General features: G+C 44.5%; 1 protein-coding gene across 1 annotated transcript in view; it reads right to left on the minus strand.

The window, feature by feature from the left end:
- CFAP206 (cilia and flagella associated protein 206) overlaps positions 1–21,516 on the minus strand; it is a 236,876-nt gene that overhangs the window by 186,323 nt on the left and 29,037 nt on the right. Inside the window, exon 5 of the mRNA XM_029595447.1 lies at positions 5,809–5,997. Within this exon, the coding sequence (XP_029451307.1) occupies positions 5,809–5,997 (189 nt within the window). The remainder of the gene's footprint in view (positions 1–5,808; positions 5,998–21,516) is intronic.

Genomic DNA, 21,516 nt, shown 5'->3' on the forward strand with positions numbered 1-21,516 from the left:
CTGATTTAGCCGGTCCCGGCGAGGAATGGATGGAGGATGGTGGGGCCGAAGATCCGATGCAGAGCCTTTCCATTTTCGCGGCCCGGTGTCTCTGGGCCCTCGGAGACATCCTGCCATAGTCCCGGCATGACTTTTGATCGTGGTCTGGGCCTAGACAAATGTAGCAATAATTATGTCCATCCGTGATGGACATAATTTTGTCACATTGACAATATTTACATCCAGATGGCTTTGGAGACATCTGAGATGTGAAATCTTGAGAAAAAAACACGAAAAATCAGCGAAAAAATATCCAGAGAAGGAAATCACTAAGAGAAAAACCCCGCGTGCGAACGGCTCGCAGAAAAAAAGAAACTGAAGAGCTGAGAGAACAGTGTGGGAAGATGACCACGCAGACGCACAGAGTTCAAAACTCTGTAGTCAGCTAAGAGAAATTCCACCCACCCGGGATCGCAGCGCTTCCCAGACAGCATGGCTAATTCAGCCCTGCTACTGACGGGAAAAAAAACTAGGAGGTATCCCAGAGCGATAAGGCCTCTCTCAGTCCTTGAGCTGCAGAAAGATTTCAGCCTTCGTGGCTGTGTATATTTAATGCCACACTACTGAATATTATTTATTTATTTATTTAACACTTTTTATACCGACCTTCATAGTAAATAAACCATATCGGATCGGTTTACATAAAACAAGGGTATAACAGAAGCAATAAATAAAAGTAATTAACAAGAGAAGAGAATAAGATAAAGTTACATTTAACAAGGAGTAAAAAACTTGGGAAGCTTAAGAGCTGGAAGGAAGTTAAAGGCCAAAAAATAATTAAAGAAGCATAGTCCAAAAGGAATTTGGATTAAAGCAAAAGATGCTTTAATCAGTAAGTGCCAGAGTTCTTCGTTTGAATGGTTGTAAGACTTTAATCTTCTACGTCCAAGTGTGGATAAAGAAGACTAAGGGTTGTCTGGAGGATCATCGAAGGCTTGGTGGAACAGCCACGTCTTAAGTTTTTTTCTGAATGTAATGAGACAGGGTTCTAGTCGGAGGCTTGAAGGAATGTTGTTCCAAATAGATGGACCTGCTATTGAAAAAGCTCGGTCTTTGGTCGAGGAAAGGCGTGAGGCTTTAGTAGGGGGGTAATTCAAAGTACCTTTATGATTATCTCTAATTGGCCTATTGGAGGAATGAAGTTTGAAGGGTATTTTAAGGCTGAGATGGAGTTGGTGATGGATGGATTTGTGTATTAGGGTAATTGCTTTGTAAAGGATTCTAAAATTTACAGGTAGCCAATGTAGGTTTCTGAGGATGGGTGAAATGTGATCTCCGCGGCTGGTGTTGGTCAGTAATCTCGCTGCAGCATTTTGAATCATCTGAAGCGGTTTAATGGTCGATTTGGGTAGGCCAATGAGGAGGGCACTGCAATCGTCAATCTTGGAAAATAACAACGCCTGGAGTACTGTTCTGCAATCTTTGAAAAAAAGAAGTGGCTTGAGTCGTTTCAGAACCTGGAGTCTGTAAAAACAGTCTTTGGATGTAGTATTAACCATTTTCTTAAGGTTTAGTCTGTTATCGAGAATTACTCCTAGATCTCTCACCTGCTTATGAATGATGAATGTGTTGTGAGGGAATGGTATGGGAATATTTTCTTCATTTGCTGAAATGAGGAGGAGCTCCGTCTTTGAAGAGTTAAAGACCAGATTTAATCTATTGAGGAGGTTAGTGATAGAAATAAGGCAGTTATTCCAGTGGGAAAGTGCTTTTGAAATAGATTCTGTAATAGGAATAAGAATCTGTACATCGTCTGCATACAGATAATGAATTAAATTAAGGTCAGATAGCAATTGGCAAAGGGGTAGGAGGTAAATATTAAAAAGGGTTGGGGAAAGGGAAGATCCTTGTGGAACTCCTAAATTGGATTTTGTTAATGGCGATTCTGTGTTGTTGATTTTAACTTTGAAGGATCTACTGTAGAGGAAAGATTTGAACCAACTATGGGCAGATCCTGAGATACCAATGTCTGTTAGGCGATCCAGGAGAATGGAGTGGTTGACGGTGTCAAACGCCGCGGAGATGTCTAACAGGATTAATAAAAAGGAGTAGCCTTTGTCAAGACCCATTATAATGTGATCTGTAAGTGAGATAAGGAGGGTTTCCGTGCTGCGTGCTTTGCGGAAGCCATATTGTGAGGGGTATAGGATATTTTGATCTTCCAGGTATTCTGAAAGCTGGGTGTTTACTAGCTTTTCTATTATTTTGGCTAAAAATGGCAAATTAGAGATGGGTCTGAAATTGGAAGGTACATTAGGGTCTAGATTGTGTTTCTTGAGAAGGGGTTTGAGTGATGCAGTTTTTAGACCGTCAGGGTAACTTCCTTGGGTTAAAAAGCAATTTATGATACTTGTTAAAGGTTTTGCGATCGTATTTGGAATGAGAAGCAGGAGATTTGAAGGAATATTATCTGCAGGATGGCTAGATGGTTTTTGTCTTTTTAGAAGGGATTCAATCTCTTTAACAGAAATTGATTCGAAGCTTTCAAGTTTGGCTCCCTTGCTTGATTGAGGATTCTTGTCTGAGGTAAGAGGTAGAGTATTTGGTGGAAGAAGGGCGAGCGTATTCTGTATCTTTTGTTGAAAGAATAACGCAAGTTCATTAGCCCTAGATAGAGCTTGTTCGTCTGGGATGGGTGGAGGAGTTGATTTTGTGATTTGAGTGACGTAAGCAAATAGGGCTTGGGCATCGTATTGAAAATGATGAATTTTGTTGGTGTAGAATTCTCTTTTTGTTAGTAGAATAGAGGTCCGATAATGATGAAGAAAGCCTTTGTATTTAGACAAGGTAGTTGAGTTGGGTGTTTTTCGCCAAATATTTTCTCTATGGCGTAGCTCCTGTTTCATCAGTTTTAGATTAGGGGTAAACCAGGGTTGATTACCTTTTTTTGTAGGATTGATTGTTTTAGAGACTGTTGGACACCATTTGTTAGCAACTGTTTCAGTGATCTTGTGCCAGGAAGTTAGGGCTGAGTCAGGATTCGAAAGGTCTAGATTCGTGAGTTCCTTAGACAGCTGATCACTAAGTATTTCAGATGGGCAAGGTTTTCTGAATTGAATAGTAGAAAGAAGATGAGAAGTGTGAGTCTGTTTATCTATGGAAAAGGAGGATTCTATCAAGAAATGATCTGACCAGGGGATTGGTGTGCAAGATGGTACTGAAGTGCAGGAGAAATTAGAATTGATGAAAATTAAGTCCAGAGTGTGTCCTGCTTTATGCGTAGGACTATTAATGATCTGCGTGAATCCCATAGCACTGAGGGAGGAGAGGAGCGCTTCGCAGTTTGAGGAGCGAGGTATAACATCAGTGTGAAGATTGAAGTCGCCTAAGATAATAGATGGGAGGTCTAAATTGATATGTTTCACTATGGATTCTATGAGTGATGAAGGGTCCGTTTCTAAAACTCCGGGAGGAGCGTAGACTAGTAGAATTTGTAGTTGTTTTGATTTGACTAGTCCCAATTCTAATTTAGAATTAGACTTGATGGTATGAGTGGATAGTTTGAGTTCTTTTTTGGTGGCTAAGAGAAGGCCACCTCCTCTTTTTATGTGTCTGTAGAAGGAGAAGATGTCATAGCTATGAATAGGAAGTTGATTGATTAGAGCAGTATCAGTATCTTTTAGCCAGGTTTCTGTAATAGCACAGATATCTGGGTTTGAATCCTGGAGATAATCGTTGAGGATGTGTGTTTTTTTGTTAAGGATTGAGCGTTGAAAAGGGTTACTGAAAGTAGTGTGAGGCCTAGTAGTTGATTTAGAGGTGAGGTCATGATTGGAATAATTCTTTTTTGTATGTTGTGGGAGGAGATAATTATGGAGCTTCTCCTTTGGTATTGAATGATTGGGATATTATAGGTATGCATGAGAATGGTTGTAGAGATTAGAAGCTGGGGATGTTGTAAATTAGAAGAAAGCTGGACAAATCCAGGTAGAATGCAGATAGAAGAGGAAGCTGGGTGAATGTAAATAAAAACTTTTTCTTTTATAGAATCAAATTAGTGAAATTCCTCTGTAGAATCTGATGAGGTCTCTGGCTATTCCACGGATTCTCAGGTGAAGCTGATGTGATTAGCGCAGATGTAGAGTAAGAATTGGGTGGAGCTATCTAGAAGTGGATTGAGAGGATCTGTATCTGGTGGATCGAGATTGAGGGTAGATGTGGCTGAATTTTGATGTATGAGGTCTGAGGATTTGTAAAGTTGCTGAAGATACTGTTGTGCTGATAGGGTTGAAATAGATAGTCGGCTGATGAGAAACCGAAGATCCTGGGGTAGATTCGGGGCTTCCTCGGGGCTGAGCCGAAGGGGCGAGACAAAGGGGCAAGCCCCTTTGTCGCGCTCCTTCGGCGCGCGGCGCCTGAGAAGACTGAGATTTAAAGGTGCTGATAGTCTACTAGTCTTGGTGTGATTGGTTGCCTTGCAGCCGTCTGCTGGTTGGCCGGTTCTCGGTGGGGGGCGGGCTTCGGCAGCGAGGGGAGCGGGCCTGGAGCGGTGTTTCCTTTGCTCGCGCTGTCGGCGGAGGCCCCGTCCGGGTAAGAGGTTTTAAAGAGGCCTTACCCCGATGGGTCGCCGGCGCCGATTGCGCAGGCCTTGCAGCTGGAGCGGCAGCAGCTCTTCCCAGGTAAGCGGAGTAGAGAGAGAGCGATTCGCGGCTTCGTATTTATTTTTAAAAGGCCGTCTGACCTTGTCTGATTGGCTGCCTTGCAGCCGTCTGCTGGTTGGCCGGTTCTCGGTGGGGGGCGGGCTTCGGCCGCGAGGGGAGCGGGCCTGGAGCGGTGTTTCCTTTGGTCGCGCTGTCGGCGGAGGCCCCGTCCGGGTAAGAGGTTTTAAAGAGGCCTTACCCCGATGGGTCGCCGGCGCCGATTGCGCAGGCCTTGCAGCTGGAGCGGCAGCAGCTCTTCCCAGGTAAGCGGAGTAGAGAGAGAGCGATTCGCGGCTTCGTATTTATTTTTAAAAGGCCGTCTGACCTTGTCTGATTGGCTGCCTTGCAGCCGTCTGCTGGTTGGCCGGTTCTCGGTGGGGGGGCGGGCTTCGGCCGCGAAGGGAGCGGGCCTGGAGCGGTGTTTCCTTTGGTCGCGCTGTCGGCGGAGGCCCCGTCCGGGTAAGAGGTTTTAAAGAGGCCTTACCCCGATGGGTCGCCGGCGCCGATTGCGCAGGCCTTGCAGCTGGAGCGGCAGCAGCTCTTCCCAGGTAAGCGGAGTAGAGAGAGAGCGATTCGCGGCTTCGTATTTATTTTTAAAAGGCCGTCTGACCTTGTCTGATTGGCTGCCTTGCAGCCGTCTGCTGGTTGGCCGGTTCTCGGTGGGGGGCGGGCTTCGGCCGCGAGGAGAGCGGGCCTGGAGCGGTGTTTCCTTTGGTCGCGCTGTCGGCGGAGGCCCCATCCGGGTAAGAGGTTTTACTCTCTCAGTCCTTGAGCTGCAGAAAGATTTCAGCCTTCGTGGCTGTGTATATTTAATGCCACACTACTGAATATATTTATTTATTTATTTATTATTTTGCTACACCGGCTTTCATGACGGGAATCACATCAAACCGGTTTACATTTAACAATGTGTGTAAGGTAGAGAGAACTCAATAACTCAAATAAATATATTTATTTATTTATTTACTTACTTACTTATTTGCAGTTTTTATATACCGACATTTGTTTAGTAACCTCACATCGATTCACAATTAACAGAAACATTGCAACTGTGCTAAATAAAACAAACATATTAAAAAAATATGTATGTACACATATATACACTGCAAAATCTAGATTCTTTCCTGACCTGTTGCCTCTCTTACGACCTTAATATCCGTTGGAGATCCAAGCCCCGAACGCAGCAACACATAGCTGACGATCTTCCGGTAGAGACTTTCCAGCTCCTCTCGAGTTCGGGCACGACTGTCTGTGATTTCTCTACTCACAGGGGCCAGCCTCGATTCTAGGACCCGATGATGCTCTTCGAGAAATTCACCTGGACAACAACAACATATACTTGCTGGGACATAAATACACATGCAGTGTTATCACCAAGTTGAGAGATAGTAGAGTATTCTCATACAGAGGCATCAGTATAAACTGTAGAAAATACAAAAACATTTATCTATTTGACACTTTATTAGTTTTAGGATTAAAAAAAGATTGCAAAAAAAAAAGCCCCATGCTTAAATAAATATGCCCCACTACATAAGACATGAGAATAAAAATATCAACAAGACACCAAGGAGGACCTAGCATAATGACATTTCTCTTTGTACATTTTACATAATGTAAATAGAACTTTTACTTTTTGAGATTGTCTGCTTAATCCTCTGTGCCCAATAGGAGATCACTGATGCTGGCAATGCCAGCACAGATTAAATTATAAAGAATCCCAATTTCCACATATGAAATTAATTTAAATTGACTCTACCTGAAAAAGCTGCTGCTGGCACCAGTAACCTGCTATCAAATAAAAAGGATAAAATACCACAAAATGTCCCCCCTCCCAGCAAAATGTCCTAAATGTAAAGAGTACAGGGCTAGCTGATCTGACTTATCTTCGGAAACTGATAATGACTGAATAGAGAAAGGGTTAGCCCTTGCATTGGGGTTGTGCTACCATTTTGTTTCATTTTCAAACTGAAATGAAAGAAAAACCAAACAAAATGTAGTTGTTTTTCATTTCACTTTGAAGCAGCTGCCACCATTAAAAAAGTAAAAGCCACCTGTTCTGGGTCTCTCCTCCTGTCCCCCAAATAAAAAAGATCCCTTCTGGCCCTTCTCAAACCCCCTCCAACCTTCTAACCCAGTTCTTACCTGACTGGCAGGTCTTCCAGGGGCAGGAGTGATCGCTAGTCACTCCTGCTCAACAGCTCTGGGTTTTCAAAATGACCCGAGGCCAGCACCCTTATGTTGTGCTCCAGAATCCGCCATACAATTTAATGGCGTCAATCTTGGATTGACCATTCGCCATTCTGAAGACCCAGAGCCACGGGTCATTAGTGACTGGGGATCGCCACTTCGACCAAGAGTCCACAATATGCCACAAACCCAACAGTACAAAAAGCCAAATCAATATATTCAGAAGTGTAATTTAACCAGTCTCCTAGAAAGTGAAGGTTGGCCGCCCATGAGTAAGCTCTAAAATTAGGGACACTGAACCTACCTTGAGCCCATGGGGCGATTAATGTCTGGAATGATATCCTCGCCCGTTTCTCTCTCCAAATAAAGGAACCCATACTTTTCTGTAACACACGTTGTTCCCTAGACTGAAACACTACTGGGAGCATCAAGAAAAGGTATAGGAGTTTTGGGGCCAAAACCATTTTTATAGCTGCGATGCGATCCTGCAAGGACAAAGGGAGATTTTGCCAGCTGGCTAACTTCTGGTGCATTTTGTCTACCATTGTGAGAATATTAATATTATACCATTGAGATGGGCGTTTGTGAAGATAGATTCCCAGGTATTTAATAAAGTCTCCTGCCCATTACACCGGGAAGTTCCCCCACTCTTGTCTCAGATGCCCAGAAACATCCAGTGCTTCGGTCTTGTCTAAACTGAGTTTGAATCCAGATACCAGCTGGTATTCCGCAAAAATTTGCAAGGCCACTGGGAGAGCTCTCTTGGCATTTGAGAGAAGGAGCAAAATGTCATTAGCGAATAATAAAGCTTTATATTGGAGGGGGCCCACCATTATTCCTGAAACCTCGGATGACTCCCTTAATTTAGTAACCAAGGGTTCTACTGTTAAAATAAATAGCAGTGGAGACAAGGGGCATCCCTGACAAGTTCCTCTACAGAGGGAAAGTTCCTCTGGTAGAAGGCCAATGACCAGTATCCTGGCTGTGGGGTTAAAATAAAGTATCTGAATGTATTGAAAAAATTTTCCCACAAAACCAAATTTGTCTAGTACGCTTCGCAAAAAAAGGCCATGCCACACAATCAAACGCCTTTTCTGCGTCGCAACTGACCAGAAGAGGGTTTGCTATAGCAGCAAGTTCACACCTCTCCAGGGACGCTTGCACCTTGTGAATGTTAACCGTCAAGCGTTTCCCATGGACAAAGCCCACTTGGTCAGGTGAGATAAGTACTGGCATTACATGTTTCAACCTATTTACTAATATCTTAGCATATATTTTGATATCTAAATTTAAAAGGGATATCGGTTGGTATGAAGAGGGGAGTTGGCTATCCCTACACGGTTTTGGTAGAACTACTATTGTGGCTGCTCTCATAGTTACAGGCATAGTGCATTGCGCAGAGATATCCTCATATAAAACACAAAGCTTTTCAGAAATATCAGGGAGTAAAGATTTGTAGAAATGAGAGTCAAGGCCATCGGGACCCAGTGCTTTTAATTCAGGCAGAGATTTTATAGCCTCAGAGACTTCTTCTGGGGATATGTCTTGGTTCAATTTCTGCAATGCCCCGTCCGCCAAGGTAGGACAGGAAATATGTTGTAAAAACTTATTAATATCTGCAGAATTAACTGGGTCTGCAGAGTACAATTTTTTATAAAAATCGGAAAACACTTGTGCTATATCTAAAGACGATGTTTTGAGGCATCCAGTTATATCCTGAATACTCAAAATAAATTTGGAGGATTCCTGGCTTTTTAATAGCCGTGCCATTAAACATCCAGATTTGTTCCCAAATTGGAAAAGTTGATATTTCAAATTGCAAATCGATCCCTGTGCCCTTTCCTGAAGCATGGAATTGAGTGCTGTCTGAGTGGCCTTGAACTCTTCCAAATCTCTGACTGAAGAGCTCACGAACAGGCCGATACAGTACAGTGCGCTCCGTTAGCCCACTTTTGGCCGTGCGTTTTTGACGCGCTATTTTTACCCCTTATACAGTAAGGGGTAATAGCGCGTCGGTTTTGGTAGAGCCATGCCGCACATTTTAATTTCTGCCGGCACCGGGAAAGTGTACAGAAAAGTCCCAAAAATAAAAAAAATTTAAAATTTAAAAAAAGAAAATTTAAAATGTGCCCGCGACCCGCAAGATGGACGCTCAATTATGCTGACGTCCACTTTCCAAACCTGTGGCTGTCAGCGGGCTCGAGAACCGAAGCCGGAAAAATTGAGCGTCGGCTGTCAAACCCACTGACAGCCGCTGCTCCTGTCAAAAAGGAGGCGCTAGGGACGCGCTAGTGTCCCTAGCGCCTCTTTTTACCGCGGGCCCTCATTTAAATACTTGTTCGCACGCCCAGGAGCCTGGCCTGGGCGCGCGTTGGGAGAGCAGACGCTCGCCTCGGAGCGCTGGCTCTCCCGCGGGATTTACTGTATCGGCCCATAAGAGGGTACGCTTCTGAGATCTCAAGCGGGACTCTACGCGTATTAACTCTGCCTGCATTGCTTGCCATCTATGGGATATATAACTAATAATATCCCCTCGAAGCACCACTTTTGCTGTTTCCCAAATTAGAGTGGGTTTACTGAGGTGTTGCCCATCGAACTGATCAAAATCTTTCCATTTACGCCTTAGATAGCCTGGAAACTCGGGATCCCTGGCTAAATAAGCGGGCATCCTCCATTGCCCCTTGCCTCACGCTTTGCCCAGGGTCATGCTCCCTATCACCGGACAGTGATCTGATATAATCAGGTACCTAATAGAGGCTGTGGTGAATCTTTGGAGCAGAGACTCGGAGATTAATAAATAATCAATTTGGGTTTTGGAGGGATGGGCTCGGGCTAAGTGGGTAAAGTCGCACTCCCCTGGATGCAAGGTTCTCCACAAATCCAACATGTGAAGATTATTACATAGAAACCATGGGCCTTTGTTTTCCCTTAAAGGATGCTCCTTCCTAGGAGGGTAACGGTCTAATTGAGGATCTATAATGCAAGTAAGGTCCCCTCCCAGAATAATAGGGTAGTCCCCAAGTTGGGATAGTTGAGTAAGTAAGCCAGAAAAAAAAGAATGATCAGAGCTATTAGGGGCATATGCTGAGGCCAGAATAATTTCAATCCCCATTATTTTCCCTAAAAGAATTATATACCGGCCTTTAGTGTCTAATGGATTTAATTAGTTGAAAAGATACTGCCTTGTGTATAAGTATGGCTACACCACAGCTTTTGGTGGTCCTGACTGCGGTATAGACTTGTGAAACCCCCGCTTCCTGAGTTTAAGAGATTCAAATTGCATATCTGGGCCAGGCTGCAGGAGGTGGCAAACTTGACTTGAAGTGCCACTTTACTCCTTCTGTCAGTGAGGAGCAAGGAAAGATAGGATTGGTTGTGGATGGGGAGAGGAGGATAGGATTCAATGGAGGAAAAAAAGGAATGGAGGCAGGAAAGGGACTGGAGGAAATGAAAGAGAATAGATGGAGAGGGAGAGAGAATGGAAGAGGGAAGAGAAAAAGATAGAGGTCCAGGCATGGAGAACAAAATAGAGTGGAGGAAGAGAATTTTGAGGATGGGGGTGCCAAGAAGGTGAACAGAGGTCCAGGGATGGGGGAGAAAAAGGGAGAGGATAGATTGTAGAAGGAGATGAGAGGACAGGAGGGATGAGGGATTAGGTGATAAGGCTGTTTAAGAGGAAAGGCGGGGTGGGGGGGGGTCACCTGGGAGAAACGGAGGAAAAAATGCTAGACAGCAAAGAATAGTAGAGGGGTGGAGGCAGGCAAGAGAAAAGGCACATTTAGGAAGGAAAAAAACAAGCTGTAATGTGGAAAGGTGTGAGAGAAGAAGATACAAAGAATTACAAAATAAAAAATGTTAACACTGAAACAGTGAAAAGAATCAAATACACCAAAAAAGGAGAAAAAAATATACTCAGATATGATATATTGGAAAACTACTTCATTTCTATAATGTACAAGTCTTTAACATTTTGAAAACTTTTATGCAAATGAATGCAATATATAACTCATGATGACAGCAGTATTTTGCAAACATTGCCACAGAATGTTCTAATTCTTGCCTTAGAATTAACCCGAGCTGCTGGGGGATCTACTTCTAGCATTCTGACAGAGCATGCCTATGGTCTTTTAGCAGTTGATGTTTCAAAAAGGAAGTTTGCTTATCCTAAATGGTGTTTTTTCCATAGAGAGCAGGATGATTAGCTATGCTGACTGGGTGACATCATCCGGGTGTCAAAGGACAGAGCCTTTTCTCTCTAAGCTCGAGAGCTTTTGTGTTTGCAGCTGCGCGGTTGTTCTCATGCTTCTCGAGATGATCTCCTCAGTTGATTTCCAAGCAGATGTCTGAGTGTAGCAGATAGCTGTCCAGGGAGGAGGGAAGGCACACGGCTAAATCATCCTGCTATCTATGGAAAACACCATTTATGGTAAGCAGACTTGCTTTTTTCCATCGATAAGCAGGTTGATTTAGCCATGCTGTCTGGGAGTCCCAAACAGATAGGTTGCTTGCGTTACCAGATCACTTCTAGATAGAAGCAATCTATCACCTGTGGCCAGCCATTAATGTTGTTGGACATGATGTAAGACTGTTGATCCCAATGCACTGTCTGCTGCTGACTGTTGGTCCAGGCAGTAATGGGATGTAGAGACATGAATTGATGACCATGTTGCTGCCCTGCAGATTTCTTGAATTGGTACATTGTGCAGGTGCACTAGCAAGGTCACTGTAGCTCTGACCTGATGCACCTTGATTGGATTATGTAGAATTTTTGAATTTGATGAGTAACAGATTTGGATACAATGAGTTATCCAATTTGATAGTGTCCTTTTGGAGACCAGTTTACCAGGGTCATTTGGATTAAAATATATGAAAAGTTGGGAAATGTGCCTAATTACTCGAGTTTTCCTTTTGTAATACACTAATGCTCTTTTGCATTCCAATGTGTGAATTGCTTTCTGTTTTCTGTTGGTATGCAGCTTCGGAAAGAAGGTGGGTAATGAGATTGACTGGTTTAGGTGGAAGGCTGAAACCACTTTTGGTAAAAAGGATGGATGGGTATGCAACAAAACCTTATCATGGTGGAATTGAAGGTATGGATAATTAACTACCAGGGCTTGACGTTCACTTTCTCGCCTCACTGATGTGATTGCGACGAGAAAGAGTACTTTCCAAGTGAGATGCTTTAAGGATGCAGACTCCATGGGTTTGAAGGGAGCTTCCATCAAGCTTTCAAGGACAATATTTACATCCCATAGTACCAGAAGCTTTTGTATTGGTGGATGAATCCGTGTTAAACCTCTCACAAATCTTAAAATGAGAGGATGAGAAGAAATTGTGGAACTTCGATCTGTTGTGTGATAAGCCGCTATAGCATTTAGGTGTATACATATGAATGTGACTGCTAAGCCTGACATAGAAAGAGATTGTAAATATGTCAGTAAATCCCTCAGGGAGTAAGTGAAAGGGTCAATTTTCTGCTGGTTGCACCAATTGGAATATTTTTTCCTTTTGGATGGTTTTCTAGCTGCTATTAATACATCTGTGATATGGGATGGAAGCTGGAAATGCCATAAGACCTCCCTCCACCTGAGAGCATGGAGAATGAGCGGGAAGAGTGCATCAGGTGGATGAGACTTCCTCTCTCTTGTGTCAGAAGATGCAGGCTGTTCCCTAGAAAAAATTGGTGGTTGAATCGAGAGGAGCACTAAATAAGCATACCATAAAAACATAACATAAGAACATAAGATATGCCATACTGGGTCAGACCAAGGGTCCATCGAGCCCAGTATCCTGTTTCCAACAGTGGCCAATCCAAGTCACAAGTACCTGGCAAGTACCTAAACATTACATAGATCACAAGCTACTATTGCTTATTAATTACCATCATAGCAGTTTATCGATTTATCCTCTAGGAACTTATCCAAACTTTTTAAAACCCAGTTACACTAACTGCTATAACCACATCCTCTGGCAATGAATTCCAGACCTTAATTATGCGCTGACTGAAAAAGAATTTTCTTCGATTTGTTTTAAATGAGCTTCTTGCTAACTTCATGGAGTGCCACCTGGTCCTTCTATTATCTGAGAGAGTAAATAACCTATTTACATTAAATTGTTCAAGTCCAATCATGATTCTGACGACTTCTATCATATCCCCCCTCAGGCAGTCATTCTATGTCCCTTATCATTTTGGTCACCCTTCTCTGCACTTTCTTCAGTGCAACTATATTCTTTTTGAGATGCGGTGACCAGAACTGCAAACAGTATTCAAGTGCGGTCTCACCATGGAGAGATACAAAGGCATTATGACATCCTCCGTTTTATTTTCCATTCCCTTCTTAATAATTCCTAACATTCTGTTTGCTTTTTGGCTTTTCTGATCGCTGGAGCGATGAGTATCATATCTGCTCTGTCCGCTATGCATTTTTGAATCATGTGTGATATTAGTGGAATTGGGGGATAGGCATACATTAGGCTCCTTCACCATGGAATCAGAAGGGCATCCTAGGATAATCGCCATGTGCTGGGAAGAAATGAGCAAAAGGTGCTCAGCTTCATGTTGTCCTCTGATGCAAAAAGGTCTAAGCATGGAGTTCCCCAGTGACTGAAAAGATCCTCCGCTACCACTTGGTTTAGTGACCATTTGTGGGGGTGGAAGATTCTGCTGAGTTTGTCTGCTTTTGTATTTGCAAGTCCTGGCAGATAAGATGCTTGAAGGATTGTTTTCCTCTGTCATTCGCCAATTTGCACCGCCTCTTTGCAGAGAATCTTGGAACCTGACCCTCCCTGTTTGAATATATAGAACAGGGCTACTTGGTTGTCCATGTGTATCATTACAGACTTGTTCTGAATGGTTGATTGGAAAGTGTGCAATGCATTCTTTATTACTCTCAATTTCAATAGATTTATCTGAAACCGGCATTCTGCTGGGAACCACAAACCCTGTGCCTTTAGATGAAGAAGATGAGTCCCCCAGTCCTTTGTTGAAGGATTCATTGTTATTAATAGTTCATGAAGGGGAATTCTGAATGGTGCTCCCTTTGTCAATACGGAAGGCCTCAGTTACCAGGAAATGTATCTTTTCATTGAGGCTGAGATGCGACTCATCTTCGACATGGGCTTTCTACGTTGATTGGTGAATAAAACAGAAAATGTCATAATGCCTCTGTATCGCTCCATGGTGAGACCACGCCTTGAATACTGTGTATAATTCTGGTCATCGCATCTCAAAAGAGATATAGTTGCGATGGAGAAGGTACAGAGAAGGGCAACCAAAATGATAAAGGGAATGGAACAGCTTCCCTATGAGGAAAGACTAAAGAGGTTAGGACTTTTCAGCTTGGAGAAGAAACGGCTGAGGGGGGAGGTAGAGGTGTTTAAAATCATGAGAGGTCTAGAATGGGTTAATGTGAAACAGTTATTTACTCTTTCGGATAATAGAAAGACTAGGGGGCACTCCATGAAGTTAGCATGTGGCACATTTAAAACTAATCAGAGAAAGTTCTTTTTCACTCAATGCACAATTAAACTCTGGAATTTGTTGGCAGAGGATGTGGTTAGTGCAGTTGGTGGAGCTGGGTTTAAAAAAGGATTGGATAAGTTCTTGGAGGAGAAGTCCATTACCTTCTATTAATTAAGCTGACTTAGAAAACAGCCACTGCTATTACTAGCAACAGTAGCATGGAATAGACTTAGTGTTTGGGTACTTGCCAGGTTCTTATGGCCTGGATTGGCCTCTGTTGGAAACAGGATGCTGGGCTTGATGGACCCTTGGTCTGACCCAGTATGGCATGTTCTTATGTTCTTATGATTCCATTGAGACTTTAATCCCCATTGTAATCACCTCATGTGAAACAGGTATTGGGAACCACATGTATTGCTGCTGTCATGTATTCCAATAAGATTAGTATTTGGCATACTGTGGTATAAGTTTGATGTTGGAAAGACAGGCACTGAGAGTGCAGAGTCTGGGCTCTGTTGTTAGGCAGAAATGCCCTGGAAATAGATGTATGAATCTTGCTCCAATAAACTGCAGAGTCTGGGTGGGATGGAGGTGGGATTTTTTCATAGTTTATGATCATCCCAATTCTTCCAAACACTGAATTGTTTCCATCAAATGTTTTATGCATCCTTCAGGTCCAGAGACCACATCCAGTCGTTAGGTTATAGAAATGGGAGGATGATTTCAAAGAGATCATTTTGAATTTTTGCCACTTGAGAGATCACAAGTCCAAAATGGGATGAAGACCTCCTGTTTTTTTTGGGAATGAGGAAATATTTGGAATAGTAGCCCTTGTTGATTTGAGAAGGCAGAAGTGAATGGATTGACATCTGGTTTAGTAGAGCTGTTACTTCAGGGTGAAGCATGGGAATGTGAGAATGCGATCTTATGGCTCTTATATGATGATGAGGTAATTTGGGAGGATGAGTGAACTATAGTTTGTACTCTTGGGATATTATGTTGAGGACCCACTAATCGGTTGTGGTTCTGGACCAGGTCTGGAAGAAAGATGAAATACTACCCCCGACATGAAATGGTGTTGTGACTGATGTTTTAAAAAACTTTGTTGTTTTTGGGGCTGTTACTGTTGAGGTTTTTGGGGACTTTGACCTTTCTGACGGTTTCTTTGTGGAGGTTGTTGTCCCTGCAGTATTGACTGCTGGTAAGAGGGAGACCTATATGGGTGATAATATAGTTGGTACCTTCTATATGGTCTTCTCTGGTAGTATCCTCTTTTGTATTGAGTATAGTATTTTCTGGTGGTAGTTTGACTGTCAGTAGGGGAAGTCAGTGATTGTACCGCTACATTTTGTTCTTTTATCTGAGAGACTTTCTCTCAGCTTTTCCCCAAAAAGGTTGTCACTTGTGCACAGTAAGTTGGCTAACTTTTTGTGAACATCCTCATGTATACTACTGAAGCAAAGCCACGCCATGCGTCTAGCTGCGAAGGATGCCGCCGAAGATCTGGCAGATGTGTCAAAGGCCTTGTATACCATTCTCAACAAATATTGTAAACCTTCCTGAAGGTCAATGAAAAGTTGTAGCATTTCTGTGTCTCCCTGTGACACCGAAACAAATGGTTTCGTCAGAGGCAACAACCAGCAGGGAACAAAAGGCAAGTCCCTACCTGCCTTCCTCCTCTCTCTGCCGGCTTCTCTGCACCCACGGCTCAGCGCTTTCGGCGCCCAGACCCACCGGGGTCCCTGAACCCAAGCCCCCGACGCCATTGCCGGGGTCCCGAGGACGCCTCTCGCCGGTCCTCCCCCATGCGGCCGAAGAACCCGCCCCCCCCCCCCCCCGACAACATCAGAGGCAGCGACCAGCAGGGAACAAAAGGCAAGTCCCTACCTGCCTTCCTCCTCTCTCTGCCGGCTTCTCTGCACCCGCGGCTCAGCGCTTTTGGCACCCAGACCCACCGGGGTCCCTAAGCCCAAGCCCCCAACGCCATTGCCGGGGTCCCGAGGACGCCTCTCGCCAGTCCTCCCCCATGCGGTCGAAGAACCCGCCCCCCCCGACGACATCAGAGGCAGCGACCAACTACCCTCAGACTCTTCATTAGGGAAGCAGCTAACAGACGTCGCACGCCTGGCGTTGCGCACCTAAGGAGCACACCAAAGGGGCCTGCCCCTTGGTGCGCCCCTTAGTGAGCACCCCTTCACCACAGAACCAATGATGAACCCCACACTGACAGACCTGACGATTCTCAACTGGACTTCATCCTCCACCAACCGTAACTACCATTGCACTTTACACAACCGTTCGCTCTTCCCCATTCAATTCAAAAAGAGTTCTCTGTGTTTGCCATATCAATCTGCACCATTTACCTGCTGTACCATTCACCTGCTGTAATACTTTCACATACTCATACTCCCCCCCCCGATACTTCCTACACTGTCCATCCCCTCTGTTCCTTGCCAATAATCCCCAATGGCATCCTACCCCATCCCCCGTATCCATTATCCACGTTCCAGACTATCCCTCTCCTGTGCCCATCCATCCCCCCCCTCTTCGCAAATCCCTCATCCCTATCCTTATCTCCCCACTGACACAACTCTTAGGCCTCACCAGCCTCTCCTTAATACCCTTCAATGCACAATCCCTATCTAAAAAGACCCCCATTCTCGATGATATCCTAATCGACTGTAAACCAGATATCTGTGCTGTCACTGAGACATGGTTTAAAGACTCAGATACTGCCCTCATCAACCAACTCCCCACCCCCTCATATGAAATTTTCTCTATCCACAGGCCCAAAAAAAGAGGCAGAGGTATCCTCTTGGCAACTAAGAAACATCTAAATCTCAAACCCACCCGCATAACCTCTCCACCCAAACTTGAAATAGGCCTCTTTAGATCTGACGCATTCCAAATCTATTTAGTGTACGCCCCCCCTACCTTCCTCGAGTCTGACCCCTCACCTTTAATTGAATTCCTTATTGACGCGATAAAAACTGATATCCCTTCCATTATCCTCGGAGACTTCAATCTCCATGTAGACTCCTTACCCCTCTCCTCATCATGCGAAACCTTCATTCAGTCCCTCCATGCTATAGGTTTCCAGCAAATTATAGCATCCCCCACACACAAAGCCGGACACACTCTGGACCTGATCTTTATCAATTCTAATTTCATTGAACCCTCCACTCCCACTTGTACCCCTGTTCCCTGGTCCGACCATTACCTAATAGAAGGCCTCCTCTCCATCAACGTCCCTCCCCCAAACAACAACACTCTCTGCACCACCATAATATCCAGAAAATCCTGTCCTAGCGATGAGCTTGCAGCTGCACTATTGACTTCCTTACCCAGCCTTGTCTACTCCGATCCTGACACAGCACTGGCATCCTGGAATAACCTCACAGGAGACATTGCCAACAAGTTTTGCCCAATCTCCAAACGAGTCATAAGTACCACCTCGAAACCTACAAAGCCATGGTACTCTCCAGAGCTAAAGACCCTAAAAAACAATCTCAGGCAAAAGGAGAGAAAATGGCGCAAGGACCCAACTCCACAACACTCCTCCATCTACAAAACTGCTCTACACAGCTACAGACTCGCAACCCAAAAACACAAACAAGATTTCTACGCCAGAAAAATCCACGATTTCAGATTCAACCCCAAAGTACTTTTCTTCTACGTCTCAAGCCTCACCACACCTATCCCCCCCACGATACCTGACTCTGATGCAGCATCCAAATGTGAAGAACTTGCCAACTACTTCCAGAGTAAAATCTCTAACCTCCTTTCAAGATTCCCCCACCCCACTAACTGTACCCCCCACCCTACCCTCCGTCCCTACACCCTCCCAACCCACAATGACTGCCCTCGACTTCACTTCCTCCAAAGAAGTTGAAAACATCCTCAGAAAACTCAAACCTTCCTCCCACCCCAACGACACTATCCCCTCCAAAGCCCTTCTAGCCATCCCTAACTCCATAGCCAGAGCTATAGCAGATCTCATCAACTGCTCTCTCGCCCAAGGATCTGTCCCAGACTCACTCAAGCATGCGGTAGTCAAACCCCTCCTAAAGAAACCCTCCTTGGACCCGAAAGATCTGCCAATTTTCGCCCAATCTCTAACCTCCCTTTCATTGCCAAGCTAATGGAAAGAGTTGTTAATTCACAACTCATGGACTTCCTCGAAAATCATGCTATCCTCCATGCCTTTCAATTCGGCTTCCGAAAACACTTTAACATGGAATCGCTACTCCTCTCTCTATCTGACCACCTCCTCAGAGGCATGGGTCAAGGACACAGCTACCTCCTCGCCCTTCTCCATATCTCAGCAGCCTTCGACACCATCAGCCATCAACACCTCCTGACCCGTTTAGAAAACATTGGCATCACAGGCCTAGCACTCGCCTGGTTCAAATCCTTCTTATCAAACAGGAAGTTCTCTGTTAAAATTGGCAACACCACATCCACCCCCCACACCTTGCATCAAGGAGTGCCACAAGGTTCATCACTTTCATCCACCCTCTTTAATGTCTACATCACCCCACTCTGCCAACTTCTCACCAATCTTAAACTAAAATTCTATCTCTACGCTGATGATGTCCAGATCATCATCCCCATCCACAACTCCATCTCTGATGCCTTAAAGCACTGGGAAAGTTGCCTTGCGGCCATCAACTCCCTGCTCACCAACCTCCATCTTGCTCTCAATACAAATAAAACTGAACTCCTGGTTATCTCCTCCCAGGCCTCCCCCCCCCTAACTATCGATCCGAAACTCAACCCTCCCACAGCACAACCATCTGTAAAGGACCTAGGAGTTCTCCTTGATCATCAACTAAACATGAAAAACTACGTAAACTCCATTCTCAAAGCAGGTTTCTTCAAACTCAATGTACTTAAAAAGCTCAGACCACTACTATACAACCAAGAGTTTCGTACAGTGATCCAAGCCACCATACTTCCCAAACTGGACTACTGTAATGCACTCTTCCTAGGGCTCCCCTACTCTACAATAAAACCTCTACAAATGCTACAAAACGCCACAGCAAGACTTATCGCAAATACCCGTAAACATGAACATATCACCCCCATCCTTAGAGACCTCCATTGGCTCTCCATCCCCTCCCGCATTCACTACAAGACATTGACCATAGTACACAGATCTATTCATGCCCACAACTCCAAATGGTTAGACATTCCTTTCAACGCTCCCTACTCCACCCTACCCATCAGAACTGCAAACAAAGGCACCCTACTTGTACCATCACTGAAAATAGCCCATCTTTCCTCCACACGCGACCGTGCCTTCTCAATTGCTGGTCCCGCCTTCTGGAACTCCCTGCCTCCCAACCTGCGTCTTGAACCATGCATGATTAAATTTTAAAAGTATCTAAAAACCTGGTTATTTAAACGAGCTTATCCAGAATAGATCTAAAAGAGCATATCCAAAATAGTTTTTCCCATCTGACAGCCCAAAAGCCCCTCACAATCAGGTCGATCCAGTAAAGTGTGCTCCGTCGGAGCGCACTGTCACCCTGCTCTGGACGCGTGTTTTCCCTTACCCCTTATTCAGTAAGGGGAGGAAAACACGCGGCCCACCCGCGGCACCTAATAGCGCCCTCAACATGCAAATGCATGTTGATGGCCCTATTAGGTATTCCCGAGCGATCCAGTAAGTAAAATGTGCAGCCAAGCCGCACATTTTACTCTAAGAAATTAGCGCCGCCCAAAGGTCGGCGCTAATTTCTTCCGGCGCCAGGGAAGTGCACAGAAAAGCAGTAAAAACTGCTTTTCTGTGCACCCTCCGACTTAATATCATAGCGATATTAAGTCGGAGGTCCCCAAAAGTAAAAAAAGTAAAAAAAAAAAAAAAAAAAAAAATTTGAATTCGGCCCGCGACTGTCGGGCCGAAAACCGGACGCTCAATTTTGCCGGCGTCCGGTTTCCGAGCCCGTGGCTGTCAGCGGGCTCGAGAACCGACGCTGGCAAAATTGAGCGTCGGCTGTCAAACCCGCTGACAGCCGCCGCTCCAGGCCAAAAGGAGGCGCTAGGGACGCGCTAGTGTCCCTAGCGCCTCCTTTTCCTCGTTTGCACCGCGTCGCCTAATTTAAATACTGGATCGCGCGCACCGGCGAGGGGCCGGTGCGCGCGCCGGGAGAGCGGGCATTAGTCCGCTCTCCCACGGACTTTACTGGATCGGGCTGAATGTGATTATTACGTGCCTTATGTTAAGGTTTTCTAGTTGTTTTTGTTTTTTTAATCTATATTTCCATACTGCATCTTGTTACCCCCTCCCGGTTGTCAACTCCCTGTTAATATGTATTTTCCAAGCTTAAATGTTCGAATGTAAACTGGTATGATGTTCCCCACTAATACCGGTATATAAAAAGTCTTTAAATAAATAAATAAATAAATATAAAATTGGTGGTGTTGAATATGGGCATTTAACATTGAATTTTGAAACAACTTCTGTCCAAATTCATCCAGCAACTTGTTGTCTTTAACTGGAGGCATATTTGAATGCAGTCTGGTTTTCTTTGCCTTCTTCATGGCTGATTCTACCACTACTGATGTATGTGGATTTGCATGTTGCTATAGTGGGTTGATTTTTGCATCCTGTATTTTAAGTCTAATTTTCAGGATGTTGGTACTATGGTGTGGGGGGATTCCCATGCTTTATCCATAAATGAATCCAATGTTGCATGGGAAGGAAGAGCAGTTAGTTCCAACGGAACCTCCAAAATTCTTAATATATCCATTGTTTCCGCTCTTGGATCAGGAATCTTGCGAGTTTCTACTTTCAATAGGGATCCTACTTTTTCTAAAAATTTTGAGTAGGTTAAATCTTCCGGGAGTGAGGAAGGTTGAGGTTGCTCCTCTAATGGGTCAGATGGGATGCCCGTTGAGCTTCCAGGAGAGGCTAACAGTGAGTCCTCAGGTGGTTGGCCAGGTCTGGTGAGGAAGGAGGACTATCTGTATCTTGTGGACTAAGTCTCATACTCACAGGTGATGTAGAGTGCTCAGATTGATGGGAACAGTTCTCTTTGGAAGGGACTGGTTACTTAGGAGAGATAGGCACCTGCTGAGAAGGCAAGTTGGGAAAGAAATGTTTAAGAATAGAGGTGATCTACAACATCATTTCCTCAGCAGTTGTACCTGGCACTTTACTCCACATCCTCTTATCTCTGTACA

Source organism: Rhinatrema bivittatum, chromosome 3, assembly GCF_901001135.1.
Source record: "Rhinatrema bivittatum chromosome 3, aRhiBiv1.1, whole genome shotgun sequence".
Lineage (NCBI taxonomy): Eukaryota > Metazoa > Chordata > Amphibia > Gymnophiona > Rhinatrematidae > Rhinatrema > Rhinatrema bivittatum.